Genomic DNA, 21,160 nt, shown 5'->3' with positions numbered 1-21,160 from the left:
ACACGCTCTACTAGCACCAAACTCACGCTCTACTAGCACCAAACTCATGCTAGCACCAAACACACGCTCTACTAGCACCAAACACACGCTCTACTAGCACCAAACACACGCTCCACTAGCACCAAACTCACACGCTCCACTAGCACCAAACTCACACGCTCCACTAGCACCAAACTCACACGCTCCACTAGCACCAAACTCACACGCTCCACTAGCACCACACTCACACTAGCACCAAACACACGCTCTACTAGCACCAAACTCACGCTCTACTAGCACCAAACTCATGCTAGCACCAAACACACGCTCTACTAGCACCAAACACACGCTCTACTAGCACCAAACACACGCTCTACTAGCACCAAACACACGCTCTACTAGCACCAAACTCATACTCTACTAGCACCAAACTCACACTCTTCTAGCACCAAACTCATGCTAGCACCAAACACACGCTCTACTATCACCACGCTCTACTATCACCACACTCTACTAGCACCAAACTCACACTCTACTAGCACCAAACTCACACTCTACTAGCACCAAACTCACACGCTCCACTAGCATCACACTCACACGCTCCACTAGCACCACACTCACACTAGCACCAAACTCACGCTCTACTAGCACCAAACACACACTCTACTAGCACCAAACTCATACTAGCACCAAACACACGCTCTACTATCACCACACTCTACTAGCACCAAACTCACACGCTCCACTAGCACCAGAGCTAGCACCAAACTCACACGCTCCACTAGCACCAAACTCACACGCTCCACTAGCACCAAACTCACACGCTCCACTAGCACCAAACTCACACGCTCCACTAGCACCAAACTCACACGCTCCACTAGCACCAAACTCACACGCTCCACTAGCACCAAACTCACACGCTCCACTAGCACCACACTCACACTAGCACCAAACACACGCTCTACTAGCACCAAACACACGCTCTACTAGCACCAAACTCACGCTCTACTAGCACCAAACTCATGCTCTACTAGCACCAAACACACGCTCTACTAGCACCAAACACACGCTCTACTAGCACCAAACACACGCTCTACTAGCACCAAACACACGCTCTACTAGCACCAAACACACTCTACTAGCACCAAACTCATACTCTACTAGCACCAAACTCATGCTAGCACCAAACACACGCTCTACTATCACCACACTCTACTAGCACCAAACTCACACTCTACTAGCACCAAACACACACTCTACTAGCACCAAACTCTCGCTCTACTAGCACCAAACACACGCTCTACTAGCACCAAACTCACGCTCTACTAGCACCAAACTCACGCTCTACTAGCACCAAACTCACGCTCTACTAGCACCAAACTCACGCTCTACTAGCACCAAACTCACGCTCTACTAGCACCAAACTCACGCTCTACTAGCACCAAACTCACGCTCTACTAGCACCAAACTCACGCTCTACTAGCACCAAACTCTCGCTCTACTAGCACCAAACTCACACTAGCTCCAATCTCACACTCCACTAGCACCAAACACATTTGCTGATGTTCTCTCTCTGTGTAACAGAAGGTAGAAGTGGAAGCTGATGAGTACAAAGAGCTGTTGTCCTTTCCTGTGGAGGAAGGTAAGCTTGGACAAAGGAAAAATCCACCCATTTTGAATGTTATATTGTTTTTTGTGCATTTCTGGGCGCTGTTGTATCGGTTTGAGGGGTCATGTTTTCATATGTATCTGGGCTATTGCAGTTCAAGCAGGCAGAAATACAGCCGGTATGACAAGTTGTATTTCTGCCTGCGTGAACTGCAATAGCTAAGATGAACATGAAATGACCCCAGGAATCGATTGAACATCGCTCAGAGATGCACAAAATAACATTCTAAATGGGTTAATCTTTCTTTGAATTACTGTGGTTGATATATGGTTGTTATTGTGGTCTTGATCAACAGGTGTCAGTAAACTGCAAGCCATCATCAGACGGCAACAAGAGCCATGCGACCTGAGACACACAGCTCCCTCGACCAATCACAACCCAGAGGATCTGAGACAGACAGCTCCCTTGTCCAATCCCGATGCAGCCCAATGTCCAGCTCAAGGTAAGTATAAGCCATCTGAGGCTAGAGTTTCAACAGAACGCGTAATATCTGACTCCTTAGAGGAGAAACTGAAGTCAATCACCTGAAGTTGTATTCCTGATGTTGAAACTGTTCTTTAGCTGAAACTGTTGTACTGAAACTGTGGGGGACAGCACTAGGGTGTGTGAGTGTTGGAATGAGATGCACAAAGGAGAACCAACCAGTAAAAAGCACAGCCCCGATATTCTCTACGAATCGTGCCGAGAACATAAAAGTGGGTTCACAGATTCTGGTGTCAACTTTTGTTGTGACTTGGCTTATATTAATCTGATGACTGTTAGTGGCCCGGGGACTTTAATGCAGGCAAACTTAAATCAGTTTTACCAAATTTTTACCAGCATGTCACATGTGCAACCAGAGAAAATAACTCTAGACCACCTTTACTCCACACACAGAGATGCATACAAAGCTCTCCCCCGCCCTCCATTTGGCAAATCTGACCATAATTCTATCCTCCTGATTCCTGCTTACAAGCAAAAACTAAAGCAGGAAGTACCAGTGACTCGCTCAATAGGGAAGTGGTCAGATGGTGCGGATGCTACACTACAGGACTGTTTTGCTAGCACAGACTGGAATATGTTCCAGGATTCATCCAATGGAATTGAGGAGTATACCACCTCAGTCATCGGCTTCATCAATAAGTGCATCGACGACGTGATCCCCACAGTGACTGTATGTACATATCCCATGGATTACAGGCAACATCTGCATCGAGCTAAAGGCTAGAGTGGGAGACTAATCCGGGTGCTTAGAAAAAATCCCGCTATGCCCTCCGACAAACCATCAAACAAGCAAAGCGTCAATACAGGATTAAGATTGAATCCTACTACACCGGCTCTGATGCTTTTCGGATGTGGCCGTGCTTGAAAACTATTACAGACTACGAAGGAAAACCCACACGCGAGCTGCCCAGTGATGTGAGCAACCAGACGAGCTAAATGCCTTTTATGCTCGCTTCGAGGAAAGCAACACTGAAGCATGTACGAGAGCACCAGCTGTCCTAGATGACTGTGTGATAACGCTCTTGGTAGCTGATGTGAACAAAACCTTTAAACAGGTCAACATTCACAAAGCCGCTGGGCCAGATGGATTACCAGAATGTGTACTCAAAGCATGCGTAGACCAACTGTCAAGTGTCTTCACTGACATTTTCAACATCTCCCTGGCCGAGTCTGTAATATCTACATGTTTCAAGCAGCATAGTCCCCGTGCCCAAGGACGCGAAGGTAACCTGCCTAAATGATTACCGCCCCTTGGCACTCACGTCCGTAGCCATGAAGTGCTTTGAAAGGCTGGTCATGGCTCACATCAACAGCATCCTCCCGGACACCCTAGACCCATTCCAATTCGCATACCGCCCCAACAGATCCACAGATGATGCAATCTCAATCGCACTCCACATTGCCCTTTCTCACCTGGACAAAAGGAACACCTATGTGAGAATGCTGTTCGTTGACTACAGCTCAGCGTTCAACACCATAGTGCCCACGAAGCTCATCACTAAGCTAAGGTCTCTGGGACTAAACACCTTCCTCTGGATCCTGGACTTCCTGGTGGGCCGTCCCCAGGTGGTAAAAGTAGGCAACAAGTAGGCAACGACACGACTCGAACACCATCATTAAGTTTGCTGACGACATGATGGTGGTAGGCCTGATCACCGACAACAATGAGACGGCCTATAGGGAGAAGGTCAGAGAACTGGGTGGTGTGGTGCCAGGACAACAACCTCTCCCTCAATGTGAGCAAGACTGAGGAGCTGATCGTGGACTACAGGAAAAGGCTGAAAAGATTTGGCATGGGTCCCCAGATCCTCAAAAGGTTCTACAGCTGCACCATCGAGAGCATCCTGACCGGTTGCATCACCGCCTGGTATGGCAACTGCTCGGCATCTGACCGTAAGGCACTACAGAGGGTAGTGCGACCGGCCCAGTACATCACTGGGGCCAAGCTTCCTACCATCCAGGACCTATATAATAGGCGGTGTCAGAGGAAAGCCCATAAAATTGTCAGAGACTCCAGTCACCTAAGTTATAGACTGTTTTCTCTGCTACTGCACAGCAAGCGGTACCAGAACGCCAAGTCTAGGACCAAGAGGCTCCTCAACAGCTTCTTACCCCCAAGCCATAAGACTGCTGAACAATTAATGAAATCGCCACTGGACAATTTACATTGACCCCCCCCCCTTTTTGTACACTACTGCTACTTGCTGTTTAAGTCACTTCACCCCCACCTACATGTACAAATTACCTCAACTAACCTGTACCCCCGCACACTGACTCAGTACCGGTGCCCCCTGTATATAACCTCATTATTGTTATTCTTATTGTGATACTTTTTTATTATTACTTTAAATGTTCTACTTGGTAAATATTTTCTTAACTCTTCTTGAACTGCACTGTTGGTCAAGGGCTTGTAAGTAAGCATTTCACTGTAAAGTCTACACTTGTTGTATTCGGCGCATGTGACAAATAAAGTTCGTCCGGGTTAGGGGTGGGTTTGGCCGGCAGGGATGTTCCAGTCCCTTCGCGCACTAGCGACTCCTGTGGCGGGCCGGGCACAATGCACGCTGACACGGTTGCCAGGTGTACGGTGTTTCCTCTTACACATTGGTGCGGCTGGCTTCCAGGTTAAGTAGTCGTTGTGTCAAGAAGCAGTGCGGCTTGGCTGGGTCGTGACGTACGGATCTCAAACTTCGCATCTCCCGAGTTAGACGGACCACATATGACTGCCTATTTCACAGAGATGGAGAAAGGGGTTGGGGAAAATAGAGAGAGAAAATGGGACATTTATCATGGATACATTCTAGGACTGTCTTCACGTTAATCATATACCTTGCACACGAACCACCGCCCGTTTTCTAATTAGAAGAATTAGAAGTAATGAATGTATTTACGTGTTGAATGCCGTCGTTCGTCATCTATCTCTGTTGAAACTAAAACTTCTTGAAATGGGGTTTTGTTGGCCTTTGTAAAATCTCTTCAAGTTACAATATTTTAGTTATACAATTGTCACAAAATAGACATTAATGTTCCATAGACCATGTCTCATCATTCTCCACATCCGGATGTTTAGAAATATTGTCCCAGTGTTCACTTTTGGACGTTAAGAGTTTTTTTGGCCGCAAAATGTCTCTGTAACAAAGAAACATTCCAATCACCACTCCTGAAGACCAAAAAGAGTTCCCTGCTGAATACAATTTACGATTGGCGTGAGGTGTCATAAAACCCCCACATCAATCCCTACTCCCCTCTGCGGTGAGAGGGGTCTGGTGGACGTTGATCCATTGTAACCTGGTCTTTGGATCCTCATAGAGTCGTGACACTTTTATTTGGCTGAAACTGTCCTTTGGCTGAAAGTCTTCTACTGAAGCTCTATTTTAGCTGAAACTGTTCTTTAGCTGAAACTGTTCTTAACTGAAGTTAAAGCATCTGCTGTGTCTCCACTCATCGTTTCATCTCTCTCAGGTATGTGTGGGGCAGAGTCGCGTGAGACCGAGGGAGTGTGTCCTCTCCCTGTCAGTCTATCAGAGGAGAATGACCAGACGCCCCAGAGGCTCTTGGTTCAGATCTCAGGTGAGCCACAGAAATATCTCTATCTGTCCATGGGGGTGTGGTTCTTTACCTGAATATAACGTTGCTCTTTCTCTCCACCCTTCTCTCTCTCTCCAAGTGTTTTTGGGAGAAGACCAGGAACCCCTACAAGTACCTTCCCCGTTCCTCCAGGATCAGCCATCCCTTACTTCCATCCCTCTCCCCATCTCTACACCTCCCCCTCCCTCCCTCTCTCCCTCAAACCCCTTTTCTACCTCTCTTTCCACAGTTGCCCCATCTACCTCACCCTCCCTCTCTTCCTCCATACCATCCCACACTCCCTCTTTGTCCACAGAGAAGACGAGAGAGACAGAAGTCTCTGTTTCTGCTCCTCTCTCAGCTCTGAGGAGCTCAACACATTTGAAGGACTGGGAGACTTGTCTGAGTCCAGAGTGGTGGGAGAGGAAGAGCCCAGAATGCAGAGAGACACAGATGCTTCTAGAAATACCAGACAGACACACTCTTCTGGAATACTCGGGGAGAGACAGACAGGCGGACTACTCGGAGAGAGACAGACAGGCGGACTACTCGGAGAGAGACAGACAGGCGGACTACTCGGAGAGAGACAGACAGGCGGACTACTCGGAGAGAGACAGACAGGCGGACTACTCGGAGAGAGACAGACAGGCGGACTACTCGGAGAGAGACAGACAGGCGGACTACTCGGAGAGAGACAGACAGGCGGACTACTCGGAGAGAGACAGACAGGCGGACTACTCGGAGAGAGACAGACAGGCGGACTACTCGGAGAGGGACAGACAGGCGGACTACTCGGGGAGGGACAGACAGGCGGACTACTCGGGGAGGGACAGACAGGCGGACTACTCGGAGAGGGACAGACAGGCGGACTACTCGGAGAGGGACAGACAGGCGGACTACTCGGAGAGGGACAGACAGGCGGACTACTCGGAGAGGGACAGACAGGCGGACTACTCGGAGAGGGACAGACAGGCGGACTACTCGGAGAGGGACAGACAGGCGGACTACTCGGAGAGGGACAGACAGGCGGACTACTCGGAGAGGGACAGACAGGCGGACTACTCGGAGAGGGACAGACAGGCGGACTACTCGGAGAGGGACAGACAGGCGGACTACTCGGAGAGGGACAGACAGGCGGACTACTCGGAGAGGGACAGACAGGCGGACTACTTAAGGAGAAACAGACAGGCGGACTACTTAAGGAGAAACAGAGAGACGGAATACCTGGCATCTCAGAGCTTACATCAGACTACAGAGCACTGGGTGACAGGGCAGGGTAAGTGTCTGTGTCTGTGTCTTTGTCTTTGTCTGTGGTGACTGTTTCAAACAGCTTTCCTCTCTCTCTTCAGTGACCTCCATGGACACAATGCTGTACAGTACTCCAACAGAACCGGACGAAGACCAAGAACACACACATCGTCACGGGGAACACACACATCAGCACGGTGAACACACACATCAGCACGGTGAACACACACATCAGCACGGTGAACACACACATCAGCACGGTGAACACACACATCAGCACGGTGAACACACACATCAGCACGGTGAACACACACATCAGCATGGGGAACACACACATCAGCACGGTGAACACACACATCAGCACGGGGAACACACACATCAGCACGGGGAACACACACATCAGCACGGGGAACACACACATCAGCAAGGTGAACACACACATCAGCACGGGGAACACACACATCAGCACGGGGAACACACACATCAGCACGGTGAACACACACACTTCGAGCAGGCCCCAGCAAGCTGGCTCAGTGTTCCAGAGGTGTATCTGCTGCCGGACACACCCGCAGGTGAGAGAAGGCTTCTTGTGACAGTGGATGTATTGATTGACTGTGTTTTTCTGAGGAATACTTGGTGTTTATAGGCTGAATGATGTGTCACTCTAATAATACTTGGTGTTGATTGATTGTCTGGTGTGTCACTCACAGCAAAGAGGGTTGTCGGCCCCAGCCACCTGTCCAAGTACCTGAAAGTGAAGGGCCTTCACAACACAGAACCGATTATAGGTCAGTTGTGTGTGTGTGTGCGTGCGTGCTCCAGATCTAAGATGTTTGGTAGAATGTAGAGAGATTTCTCAGATTCTGTGTTAGGGTTTAATAGGGAACCAGGTTACAGTGATTTCCCGCCCCGAACCCACTACAGTTTCCCTGGACAAATAACTGCGAGAAACCGGTATATTATAATAAATGATTTCTATGAACAGGATGATGTAAAATGGAACTGTTATATGCAATGTCAAAATCTGTCTTCTCACGGCCTTCTCTGCTCTGCTATCTGCATGATCAATCAACGCTCAGTGTATGTGAGAGTGTGTGCTGTTGTAAAGGCCTATTGTATTTTTATGCATATTGTTTATGCTGAAACTGTACACGCAGTTTCAGCCTTGAAATGCAGTTAGTAGGCCTACGGTAACAAAATAGGCTACAACTTTTGAGCTTCCAGTAGGGTAACTACTTTTATTAATTCACTAAAACGAATGCCACCGTGGCAGAATGCTAAATCTGCAAGGGGAGAAATAAGTGTAGCCTACAGGCGGTTCAACAAGTAGATTGATCTGACATGCAGGCCTACACCCCGAACACATGCGAGACAAGTGCAGAGAGAGTAGTGGGGGCTTCAGTAAGTGAAGTCTTAGCTCAAGCCAACGCAAGATGCAGTCTTACCTCAAGCCTATGCAAGCACTGGATGAAATTCTAGCAGAAATGGATACAAGCGACAGGTTCTCCTACATACCATTGCAACAGTGCCAGCTCCAGGCTTAAGCGACATAAGCAGTCTCTTAGGGCCCCAGGCCGCTAGGGGCCCCATCAATCAATCAATCAAATGTATTTATAAAGCCCTTTTTACATCAGCCGATGTCACAAAGTGCTTATACAGAAACACAGCCTAAAACCCCAAACACCAAGCAATGCAGATGGAGAAGCATGGTGGCTAGGAACAACTCCCTAGAAAGGCAGTTTCCTAGGAAGAACCCTGGAGAGGAACCAGGCTCTGAAGGGTGGCCAGTCCTCTTCTGGAGATTATAAGAGTACATTGCCATTAAGGCTATATTGTTCTTCAAGATGTTGAAGAACCCTCCCCCTCAAATAACAATGTTGAGAGTTAGAATAGTAAAATACACAAGGTTGCAGCTTCGAAATTTGGTTGTGCATCAGTTAAATTTTTCAGTCAGTAACTAGGTTTCCATCCAATTGACGACAGATTCTTTCGCGTAAGTTTTCATGTACCGACTAAAAATCAAAATTCTACGTGTTTCCATCGCATTTTCAACTTTACCAATAGTTTTGTCACAAAAACTGTTTGTATTTGTATTTATTAAGGATCCCAATTAGCTGTTGCCACGCAGCAGCTACTCTTCCTGGGGTCCAAACACATTAAGGCACTTACATTACGTATAAAACAGTACAGCATATAACATTATTACACCACTACATATCCACAATACAAAATGTTTATACCACCATACAACAATGTCACAATGTACACTACCGTTCAAAGGTTTGGGGTCACTTAGAAATGTCCTTGTTTTTGAAAGAAAAGCAAAAAAAAATGATCGGAAATACAGTGTATACATTGTTAATGTTGTAAATGACTGTAGATGGAAACGGCAGATTTTTTTCATTTTTATGGAATATCTACAATTTTATCTTGTGCTCTTACCTAAACTCTACCCCCACGTAGCCTGCCCCTGTAGCTCGTCATCACTGGCCCCTGACTTGTGAAAGTGATGTGCAATCTTCGTCACTTTCTCCACTATGCTGCGCAGCTCCCCACAGCAGCTCCCCACAGCAGCTCCCCACAGCAGCTCCCCACAGCAGCTCCCCACAGCAGCTCCCCACAGCAGCTCCCCACAGCAGCAGCTCCCCACAGCAGCAGCTCCCCACAGCAGCAGCTCCCCACAGCAGCAGCTCCCCACAGCAGCAGCTCCCCACAGCAGCAGCTCCCCACAGCAGCAGCTCCCCACAGCAGCAGCTCCCCACAGCAGCTCCCCACAGCAGCTCCCCACAGCAGCTCCCCACAGCAGCTCCCAGCAGCAGCTCCCCACAGCAGCTCCCCACAGCAGCAGCTCCCCACAGCAGCAGCTCCCCACAGCAGCAGCTCCCCACAGCAGCAGCTCCCCACAGCAGCAGCTCCCCTCAGCAGCGCCCCTCAGCAGCAGCTCCCCACAGCAGCGCCCCTCAGCAGCTCCCCTCAGCAGCGCCCCTCAGCAGCTCCCCACAGCAGCTCCCCACAGCAGCAGCGCCCCACAGCAGCAGCTCCCCACAGCAGCAGCTCCCCACAGCAGCAGCTCCCCACAGCAGCAGCTCCCCACAGCAGCAGCTCCCCACAGCAGCAGCTCCCCACAACAGCAGCTCCCCACAGCAGCAGCTCCCCACAGCAGCAGCTCCCCACAGCAGCGCTCCCCACAGCAGCGCTCCCCACAGCAGCTCCCCACAGCAGCTCCCCACAGCAGCAGCTCCCCACAGCAGCAGCTCCCCACAGCAGCAGCTCCCCACAGCAGCAGCTCCCCACAGCAGCAGCTCCCCACAACAGCAGCTCCCCACAGCAGCAGCTCCCCACAACAGCAGCTCCCCACAGCAGCAGCTCCCCACAGCAGCAGCTCCCCTACTGGTTATCTGTTTGGTCGTGCTCCCCATCTTCAGCATCAACACCAAGTTTATGTAGACAGAGGACTCACATTTCATTTATTTTATGCTGTGGCTATATTTACGATATGATGTATGCTAGCCTATGTATTTTGACCAACATTTTGTTTTGTGAAAAGCCCGATTCATTATTGTTGTACTGTATGTCGTGTGCTGATATAACATTCCTATGAATAGCCTACGTTAACGAAGAAGGCCAAGATATACCTTTGTTTTATAAAGTGGTTTGTTCATTTGAACTAGTTCGGGCAGTTTCAAACCCCAATAACATAAATGAACATTTAAAACACGACCTTGCGAGATGATCAATTACTTTATTTGTAAGCTAACAAATGCAATTTTATGAATAATACACCTTAGAATGGCACATTATTCTGTCGGTCGGTTTTATATGCTTTAGAATGACACTTCTTGTTTTGGTGGGAAATACAGGGTTACCCTGGAGAAAAGTGATTTATTCTGGAGTTGGAATACCGGGAAAATATTGTGTGTGTGTGTGTTCCAGGTCTGAGCAGTGTGGTGGAGTGTAGAGGTATATCCCAGGCTACATTTTTCATATGTGTGAGCTGTGCTGAGACTCTCTCCAGTACACACATCTGTGAACACATCATCAGCACACAACACCAGCAGTGCTACATGGTGAGTGACGTCACTAGCAACTACGAAAGTGTGTGTGTGTGTGTGTGTGTGTGTGTGTGTGTGTGTGTGTGTGTGTGTGTAATGTGAATGTGTTCTTAACAGTTTTCCCAGTATAGTCCTATGCGCTGTGATTGGTTGAGAGAGCAGCAGCAGCCTCCGAGTCCACAGCTCCTCAGGAAGGTCGCTTCAGCACTGTCACAACTGGAGGTGGACCTAGATGCACAGGTAAACATGGAAACCTTCGGGTTCAGGGGTCAGTGCCTGGTCAACACAGGGTCATTGAATGGTTTAGGGTGTAGATGGGGTCAAGGTTAAGGCTTATTTATACTCTACGCAGAACGCAACATAAGAACTACAATTAGCTACGCAAAATGGAGATAATTTTGCGTATCTTACGTACATAAGGTATACATTAGGCTTTAGAGGTTAGGGGTCAGGGTTCTGGACAGGGAAAAGGTTCTTTGTAAGCATACTGCTGGTTTTGGTGGTAGTCAAGCCTCTATCCGTTTGTGTAAGAAAAGACCCAACTACAGGATTTTCTAACCACACGTGTCTGTCAATCTGTGATGCCACAGCAGACTGGAATGGGACTCATAGATCATAATGTACCTGTCTCTGTTGTGTTGCCTAGGTGATGCTGCTGGATCAGATGTGGTATAACCTTGTGCAGTCAGCTCCATTCCACGAAGGTGTGTGTGTGCCTATGTCTGTGCATCGGTGTGTTCGTGCTGTGTATTGTATTTGATGATCTGCTGACTGATTTTTGTGTGTGTATGTGTAGCCATGTACATGCTGCAGGAACAGAATCAGAATGCCCTGCGTCTACACACAGCAAGCAGACACCAGCTTTGTCCCCCAGTTGGTCCTGACCCAGCAACGGAGCAGGGCTTTGACCAGAACCACAGAGTGATGGATAAACTGACCATGGATCAGATTGAGCCCCATCATCCCCTGCAGACAGCAGATACAGTGGCTGGTAAACTGACTGGAGATCAGCTGGAGTCAGGCCAGTGCATACAGACCGCAGACAGACGGCCAGATAATCAGAACCCGGATCAGCCCCAGTTGAGCCAGAGCTCAGAGAGAACAGAGATGGTCCCTGAGCCAATAAGAGCCAAGACACCACATAATTCTGAGCCAATCAGAGACAAGACACCACAGAACATTGAGCCAATCAGAGCCCAGATGCCAAAGAATTCTGACCCAATAAATTCCCAGACACCACAGAACACTGAGCCAAAAAGAGCCTGGATGCCACAGAACTCCTCAGAACCACATCTGGACCAAGACGACACAGGTGAGAGGAGGGGTGAGATTGTTCATAATTGTCCAACATGGTACTCTTACTTGGATTGGTGGCTACTGTATTGGTCAGTTTACAGTGATTAAAAGTATGTAATTACTGTATTGGTCAGAGTTTACAGTGATTAAAAGTATGTAATTACTGTATTGGTCAGAGTTTACAGTGATTAAAAGTATGTAATTACTGTATTGGTTAGAGCAATGGAGGTCAGTGAGGTTTCAACCTCTCTTCCTCTCCCTTCAGTCATTATCAAACAGGAGCCTGTGGACCCCAAGGTGGAACCTCAGACCCAGCCTGAGGTGGACCCCTTAAAGGGTAGGAAGCATGACTTTCTACTGACCAATGTAACAACACAGTGTAGTCAAAGACAGTAACTTAGTTGTAATTACAAGATGGTACAAACATAGTTCTGTTTTTGGGTTATTACACATTTATTAACCGCTGTAGTCCTCTCCTCTGTCAGATTCCCTGTATGGACACAGAGTCCAGTTCTCCCCAGATGTACAGAACCTGGCTGGTGAGACTGAGATCGAGAGACACAATCATCTACTTCTGTCACCATTGCAGTCAATTCTGTGTATGTGTGTGTTCTCTCAGGTGTCTGTGAGGTGGAGTACCAGGGGACCGTCCTAGGACACAGCCAAGAGATGACACGAATAGGAGGGGCCACAGAGAACTCCCTTCACCCCACCAAGACCCTGAGAGACTCCGTCAACAGCAGCCTGCCTCTGGTCGGTCAGTGTCTCAGCAGTGTGTTCAGATAACAGTGCTTAGTTCCTTTGTCTTTCCACCTCTGTGAGTCTGTATTCACTGTGCGTGTGTATGTGAGCGAGCGTGTGGTGTGTGCCACAGTACTGTAAGGGCTTTGTCATTCTGTGTGTGTGTGTGTCTATGTATACAGGTCTCAGTGCAGTGATAGAGTGTTGCAGTGATGGCCAGGTGTCCTTCTACCTGTGTGTGTCGTGTGGCAGCAAAATTGAAAAAGCTCTACTCATCAGCCACGTCCTCAAATACAGACACCGACAGCTGTACCTGGTGAGGCACACACACGTACACACCTCTTACTCAACCATACACACGATACTCACGGAAATTGTGATTGTAGAACAATGACACAACTAAAAAGTAATATAATTAAAATATGTATGTCATGGAAAGTTTTTGAAAGAAAATGGGAAAAATGGATAGCTTTCACAAACCAGGTATTAAGTATACCTTGGTGAAAGCCAATATCATAATTGCTTTCATATATTGTACTGTTCCTACCTTATGGCATGAGTTATTTTATTTTTTGCTTTTGTTTCTGCATTTCTGTTTTGATGCTCTATAAAAATGAATATTTAAGGTACACTCACCACACATCAGCTAATCTCCGCTAGTCTCACCCCAGACAAAGAGGTACCCGTGGTATTTCCTTGGTGTGGTACCAGCCCGAGGGTTGGCAGAACAGTCCAGACTGATGCAGATTGCTAACGAGGTGGAGGAGCAGAACCATGATGAGCCTGGCACGCTACAGGAGGTGATCCTGGCCCCTGCTGACTTTGACGAGATCAAACGGATGCTGTTTGATAAAGGTGAGTGATTGTTGATAGACTTCTGGGTGATCTGGGACTAGTGTGATTATCTGCATGTTGCTTCGGAACCTGTAGATTTAAATATCTCACTCACTCACTTCTCTTCCTTTCTTTTTAAGGGGGTAGATCAGCTTTAATATTGTGGCTTCCATCAATGTAATTGTCTGCATCATTTCCAATCCCCAATATATATTTTTTGCATGTATAACAGTACAGCCAAGTTTCAACTCTATTTATCATAATATATGTTTGTAAACCTCTCTCTCCCTCCCTCCCCAGCTGTATCCCGTTTGCAGGAGATCTGTAGAGAGCAGAACCAGACTGAACTCCTCACCACGGTCACCAGCAAACCTGAACCAAAAGTGGTCAAGCAGGAGATTGTGGAGTGCCAGGTGGTCTCCCATCAGGCCGTGGAGCAATTCCTACCGCCACAGAGATGTAGGAGAAACACTGGTGAATTGAATACTATCTTACTGTTAAGCTACAAAAAATGATGATAATACTGTAATTATAAACTGGGTGGTTCGAGCCCTGAATGTTGATTGGCTGACAGCCTTGGTATATCAGACCATATACCATGGGTATGGCAAAGCAAATATTTGTACCGATGTAATTATGTTGGTAACCAGTTTATAATAGCAATAAGGCACCTCGGGGGTTTGTGGTATATGGCCAATATACCACAGCTAAGGGCTGTATCCAGCCACTCTGTGTGGCGTTGTGCTTAAGAACAGCCCTTAGCCGTGGTATATTGGCCATATACCACACTTTGGGCCTTATTAAGTATATCTCTCACTCTCTATTCAATTAAAATAGATTTCTCTCTTTCTCCCTCCCTCCTCCTCTGTCTCTCAGGAAAGCGTTGTTCTAACGTTGAGGGGTCAGAGGTGAGGGGTCAGCAGCAGGTGAAGAAGAGAAAGGTGTCTAGCCCCTCTGAGGGTCACATTGCCCCTGTCATCTGTCTGTCATCTCCTGAAGTCACCAAGTCTTCAGACACACACACTGTCAACCAGACACACACCATCACACCCTCACCCACACAATCCAACACTAAGCCGAAACTCACACCCTCATGCACACACTCTGACTCTCAAACAAAACTTAAACCTTCATGCACACACCCCAAACCCAATTCAACTGCCCCAGAATATACTAGACCAAAACTCCCTCCTCATTCTGCCACCAAGCCCTCCAGTATCCCTGCCGACAGCCTGACTGTTGCCAAAGAGTCCTCTAGCAAGAAACCCACTCACACACTGTGCAAACCCACTCACACACTATCCAATCCCCCAAAAACACTCTTCACCAGTAGCCATAAGCTCACTGACAAACATTCGGACAAGAATGAGTCTCAGAAACATACTGAAAAGGCTAAACCCACTCGCACACACAGTGAACGCACACACAGAAACCGCACACACACTCGCAAACACAGTGACCTCACACACACTGACAGGACCAAACACAGACACAGTGACCGCAAACACACTAACAGACATTCTGACCACTCACGTGACCACACTAAGAGACACAATCGTAGCTCCAGCCGTTCCTCCAAAGCCCCCCCCAGAAATAGTCCCTCTGAGTCCCCCCTGCTCTCCCCCTACTCCCCAGCTGCATTCTACCCCACCAGAGCCACTTCTGCAGCGAGCCTAACCCAGGTCAAACCCAGCCAACCATCCTGCCTGGTCAACAAACAACTATCCAAACAGTCCAGGCAACCAACCAAGAGACCCCCCAACCCAACCTCAGCAGCCAGACCTCTCCAGACCCAGGCCAACCCTCCCAACAACACCTCTTACCCCCACCTGCACCCAGCAAGAACCGGACCCAGGACCCCCCCACCCGGACCCATGACCCCCCAACCCCCGGCCATCCCTCCCTGCCTCACTCCTCCACCCCCACCCCCACCCCAGCCAGATCCTGTCCACGCCTCTGGGGTTAAGAAGACTTCCATCGTAGACTGTGATCAATTTGTGGAATACTTTGTCTCTTTGTTGCGCTCCCCCCACTTTCCTCCTGCCCTAACCACCCCAGAGAGGGCAGGGGGCGCTGAGGCTCATACCAGGGCAACAGGCCCTAACCCTGGAGGGGAGGAGATGAGGGGTGACTCAAAAGGTCATGCCATCGCCATAGTGGCGGCATTACCCAACCCGCTAAAAAGGAAGCTATCCCTTCAGGAACCCGAGAACAGAGACCCCTGGAACTACGAGAGCCGACAGTTCACCCCCAACTTCCAGAACCCTAACCCCAACTTCCAGAACCCTAACCCCAACTTCCAGAACCCTAACCCCAACTTCCAGAACCCTAACCCCAACTTCCAGAACCCTAACCCCAACTTCCAGAACCCTAACCCCAACTTCCAGAACCCTAACCCCAACTTCCAGAGTGTTACCCCCACTGCCAATGCCACACTAGCCCAGGGGGGTTACACTGGAGGGGTTACAGTTTCCTCTAGCCCTAACCCCACTGACCCACAGCCCCCAGAGATTCTACCTGGTTCCACCTACCCTGGTTCCACCTACCCTGGTTACACCTACCCTACTTACACCTACCCTGGTTCAGGTTACGCTGGAGTTGTCAGTGTTAGTCAGTTCACTTCCAACTCCCCCATTAACCCTATCCCCAGCCCCAGTAACACACAGTCACAGGCAAGGTGGTCTGGGGGCAACTGGGGAACAGGCTACCCAGGGGCAGGCTATGTTACAACGGGTCAAGCTGGTACATCCTACCCTGGAGCTGTCTCTTCTGGAAGAGGAGCGGGCTACCCTGGAGTTCTGCTCTACCCAGAGATGGGCTACTCAGACATGGACTACTGTGGACAGGCTTACCCTAGGTCTGGGACTGGACTCGGCTCTGCTGGGACTGTTATGCCCCCAGGAAGCCTCTACTCTACCACACCATCTCCAGCCAACCCCAGCTATTTGGCCTTGACCCAGCCATCATTTGACCCAGCCAGCTACTCCGCCTGGACTGCTACTGTCACCGGGGTTGCCATTGAAACCAGCACAGCAGGTACTACTATTGGTGGTTGGTACCCATGGGCCAACTTCTTCCTCAGACCCCCTGACTATTATGTTCTGCCTCAGCCAGCACGGAAATGGGCACGCTACTGCAGCAATGTCATCAAGACCAAAAACAACCTGCCTGCTAAAGCTACGGCTAATTCTACGGCTACTGCTAATGCTAACTCTCCTCTTATGGCTACCCCATCTCCCTCGGCTAGCACTGTCACTGCAGCTACCACTTTTCTCCCTTCTGCTTCTCTTAGCACGATGGCTAACAGCTAGCACCTCTGCTACACATTTAGCTAAAGCTGCTTCACCTACTACTGATGCCAATGTTACAGCTACTATTGCTATGCTAAGCGATGCTATGGCGATGCCTGCCCCTCCCCCTCCCAGCATGGAGGAAGGGTCCCGCCCTCTGTGGCCATATTAAGACAGAGACTGTCCCAGTGTTGTAGTGCTGGGTGGTGAGTGCTCTGTCTCTACTGCTTTACAATATCTTTGCTGTAACACTGTAATGCACTTGTCTTTTTCTACTAACACTGACTTTGCTGATAACTACTTTGTTGAGGGAAAATGTACTTGCTACAATTGCGATATGTTGTCTCACCTAGCTATCTTAAGATGAATGCACCAATGTAAGCCACTCTGGATAAGAGCATCTTCTAAATTACTAAAATGTGATCATGTATTTGCTGTACTGTATAACTAAACTCAGCAAAAAAAGAAACGTCCTCTCACTGTCAACTGCGTTTATTTTCAGTAAACTTAACATGTGTAAATATTTGTATGAACATAAGATTCAACAACTGAGACATAAACTGAACAAGTTCCACAGACACGTGACTAGCAGAAATTGAATAATGTGTCCCTGAACAAAGGGGGGTCAAAATCTAAAGTAACAGTCAGTATCTGGTGTGGCCACCAGCTGCATTAAGTACTGCAGTGCATCTCCTCCTCGTGGACTGCACCAGATTTGCCTGTTCTTGCTGTGAGATGTTACCCCAGTCTTCCACTAAGGCACCTGCAAGTTCCTGGACATTTCTGGGGGGGGGGGGGGGTGCGGCCCTAGCCCTCACCCTCTGATCTGACCCGCCACCTCCAAATCGATCCCGCTCCAGAGTACATGCCTCGGTGTAACACTCATTCCTTCGACGATAAACGCGAATCCAACCATAACCCCTGGTGAGACCCAACTCGTCAGTGAAGAGTCCTGTCTGGTCCAGCGACGGGGGGTTTGTGCCCATAGGTGACGTTGTTGCCGGTGATGTCTGGTGAGGACCTGCCTTACAACAGGCCTCCACCCCTCAGTCCAGCCTCTCTCAGCTTATTGCGGACAGTCTGAGCACTGATGGAGGGATTGTGCGTTCCTGGTGTAACTCGGGCAGTTGTTGTTGCCATCCTGTACCAGTCCCGCAGGTGTGATGTTCGGATGTACCGATCCTGTGCAGGTGTTGTTACATGTGGTCTGCCACTGTGAGGATGATCAGCTGTCCGTCTTGTCTCCCTGTAGCGCTGTAATAGGCGTCTCACAGTACAGATATTGCAATTTATTGCCCTGGCCACATCTGCAGTCCTCATGCCACCTTGCAGCATGCTTAAGACACGTTCATGCAGATGAGCAGGGACCCTGGGCATCTTTCTTTTGGTGTTTTTCCAGAGTCAGTAGAAAGGCGTCTTTAGTGTCCTAAGATTTCATAACTGACCTTAATTGCCTACCATCTGTAAGCTGTTAGTGTCTTAACGACCGTTCCACAGGTGCATGTTCATTAATTGTTTATGGTTCATTGAACAATCATGGGAAACAGTGTTTAAACCTTTTGCAATGGATTTTTATGAATTATCTTTGAAAGACAGGGTCCTGAAAAAGATGTGTTTTTTTTTTGCTGAGTTTACCAGTAATTTATCTTGTATGTGTGTGTCTGTTTCTACAGAGTATCTGCCACGCCCTCAGTGAGGACCCCGCCGGCCTGGATATCCTTAATGTGAGTTAGAGCTCTGCTACCCGAGCCCGGCAGGCCCCAACATTATACATTGGGTTAAGTCCGGGTACGGCCCGTTTTTTCATCAGTGAACGGGCAGGGCTCGAGTATCACTAAATTGATCAGTAACATTTTGAAGCTGAGCCATTTGCTCCTGCTCTGCTGCCAGTACAGTCATATCTGACTAAGATCGTAACATGGTGTCAAAGTGCTTAAGAAATGAGGGAACTGACCAGAGTGTGTGCGTGTGTTCCAGGTGAAGCACTGACTGCTGGACAATCGCTGGACTTGGAGGAGATGCACACACATATACACACACACACAGATTGATAAAGTAAAATTTTGTTACCAAATGTCAGTTTTAAAATGAACAATTCTTGGTTTTCCTCTATTTTGTATTACTTAAAGGTAACCCTCTTGCCAGAGCGTAATCTGTCACTGGTGGCTCAGCATAAGTAGTTACAGCCCTGTGGGAGGGGCCTAATCTTGTCAGAACAAACTCCCATCCAATCACTTGAAAGCTGTTTAGTTTCCATGACTACTGATTGTGGCATAAGAGGAGCAAAAATATTTTTTTGTTTACTACTATTTTTTTACATTTACTTTTTTAAAGATACAAGACAGTATATTTTAATTGCAAACTAAGCAAATGTTATACTCAAGTAATGGTCACCATTTAAATAAGGCATAAAAGATTCAGTTGATGTTTTCTTAAATGTGGATTATTATGTTTAATGTGAATATTATTTTTGTATCTTATACGTTGGTAGCCCTTTACACTCGTACCCGTATACAGGTAAAAAATGGCAGATTTGGGGCACTAATAAGCTCCTAAATTGGAACGTAGTGGCTGTACAGTAACATGCTATACATGACGTCAGAGCTCTGGCTGTGTGCCTCCCAGCGCTGTATGGGTTTTGACTGACAGCCGTTCTGAATTTGAGCACCGTGCACAACAAGAAGTTGCCCCCATCCCTCCCGGTAACTGGCCAGCTTTTGAAATGTTTTTGTTGTCTGAGTGAGCAAAATGCTATAAATTAAGATTACTAATTTTGAAAGATGAGAATTTGAGGATTATAATAAATACCGCTTTGATGTCATACAAGCAAGCTAAACACCTGTGAGTCCAAATGTGCACTTCACATTTCCACATCATAAAACTCATGTTTACTACAATATCAACGTTTAGCACCACCATGTTTGATGTAGTTACAAGATGACATGGCATCATACCCTGGGTTGTTCTGAACAGAGTGAGCCTGTGTTTGTTTATTGTGAAGAAAACTAGAGGCTGCACACGCACCTGAATGCACTCATGACTCCTTTCTATGCGCCCCAACATTACCATCTGTTTCTCTGAACTGCCTTGTGAAAGCCTAACACTGTAAGATTGTATTTTAGAACAAATGTTGGCAATAGAACATGCTTCCAAATCATGCCCACATTGCAATTTATAATGGACTGTTTTTGGATTGCGTAAACAACAGCAGTAATTGTGTGATGGCGGGAATGCAGGGTTGTGTTCCAAATGAAACAACTACAAGTGTGCTTGCTCTAGTTCCTCAACAGAACAGCTAGGAGAGGTCAAAAAACACCTAGTTGAAGACTCTTCTTTGAGTCATAAAAGTGCATTGAAATGACTTAGGAACTGTGGACACGTTGGAGAGGTGTGTGACCACTTGGAGACACCAGTGTGTCCTCTCACTCAAACCCTTGTGTTGTTTTATGTTGCACCTTTTCCTACATTTTCCAGGAATAGTCTTGTCATGTTACTGAATGTATCCAGAGTGTCATCAAATGCTGTGGAAAATACAGTAAATGTCAAATGCACATATAAGCAACAGTGTAATGTTTGGAATCAGTCTTGTTAGATGAACTGTTGGACTCACCTTTGGTCTAATCATTTTCATATTATCTCCAAACTTTTCCCTTTCAATTGCTACCATGGTTATGCATATGCTTTTCATATTTATTCTGTAAGAAACATTTACATTTAGCCCTAACCGTATAAGCCAATAAAACAATGCTATGCCTCGGCCCTAAACTGTGTGTGCACAGGGGCAGGCTGGCTTGCGCTAAAGACTCCATGGTTATACATTCCAAACATAGAAAACAACTGTTTCTGTTCTGGTGTCCTTGTTTCATATCTTCACTTCAAACTGGCACTTTTTTCCCCTCTCTCACTCCCTCTTTCTTTATCTCATTACTCCTCTGTTCTCCCTCCCTTCCTGTCGCCCCCTGGCTATTTTCATTCCGGCAGCGCAGTTCCCACCATATGCA

At 47.8% G+C, this 21,160-nt stretch overlaps 1 protein-coding gene across 3 annotated transcripts in view; it reads left to right on the top strand.

The window, feature by feature from the left end:
* Nucleotides 1-20,717, top strand: part of LOC106588723 (uncharacterized) — a 92,177-nt gene extending 71,460 nt beyond the window's left edge. For 2 of the 3 annotated variants that reach the window (XM_082970188.1, XM_082970189.1), the window contains exons 41-59: nucleotides 1,564-1,621; nucleotides 1,944-2,090; nucleotides 5,594-5,701; nucleotides 5,799-6,974; nucleotides 7,048-7,518; nucleotides 7,657-7,734; nucleotides 10,880-11,013; nucleotides 11,116-11,238; nucleotides 11,645-11,702; nucleotides 11,795-12,310; nucleotides 12,560-12,631; nucleotides 12,780-12,833; nucleotides 12,914-13,051; nucleotides 13,218-13,351; nucleotides 13,707-13,890; nucleotides 14,170-14,343; nucleotides 14,746-16,905; nucleotides 18,833-18,883; nucleotides 19,137-20,717. In XM_082970188.1, coding sequence (XP_082826314.1) covers nucleotides 1,564-1,621; nucleotides 1,944-2,090; nucleotides 5,594-5,701; nucleotides 5,799-6,974; nucleotides 7,048-7,518; nucleotides 7,657-7,734; nucleotides 10,880-11,013; nucleotides 11,116-11,238; nucleotides 11,645-11,702; nucleotides 11,795-12,310; nucleotides 12,560-12,631; nucleotides 12,780-12,833; nucleotides 12,914-13,051; nucleotides 13,218-13,351; nucleotides 13,707-13,890; nucleotides 14,170-14,343; nucleotides 14,746-16,905; nucleotides 18,833-18,855 — 5,808 coding nt within the window. In that variant the 3' untranslated portion in view covers nucleotides 18,856-18,883; nucleotides 19,137-20,717. The remainder of the gene's footprint in view (nucleotides 1-1,563; nucleotides 1,622-1,943; nucleotides 2,091-5,593; nucleotides 5,702-5,798; nucleotides 6,975-7,047; nucleotides 7,519-7,656; nucleotides 7,735-10,879; nucleotides 11,014-11,115; nucleotides 11,239-11,644; nucleotides 11,703-11,794; nucleotides 12,311-12,559; nucleotides 12,632-12,779; nucleotides 12,834-12,913; nucleotides 13,052-13,217; nucleotides 13,352-13,706; nucleotides 13,891-14,169; nucleotides 14,344-14,745; nucleotides 16,906-18,832; nucleotides 18,884-19,136) is intronic. The other variant, XM_014177998.3, reaches the window with a different exon arrangement.
* The last annotated feature ends 443 nt before the right edge of the window (nucleotides 20,718-21,160 follow it).

The sequence above is a fragment of the Salmo salar genome, chromosome 27, assembly GCF_965601325.2.
Source record: "Salmo salar chromosome 27, fSalSal1, whole genome shotgun sequence".
Taxonomy (NCBI): Eukaryota; Metazoa; Chordata; class Actinopteri; order Salmoniformes; family Salmonidae; genus Salmo; species Salmo salar.
The sequence above is the reverse complement of the archived record's forward strand: the minus strand, read 5'-3'. Positions and strand labels throughout refer to the sequence as shown.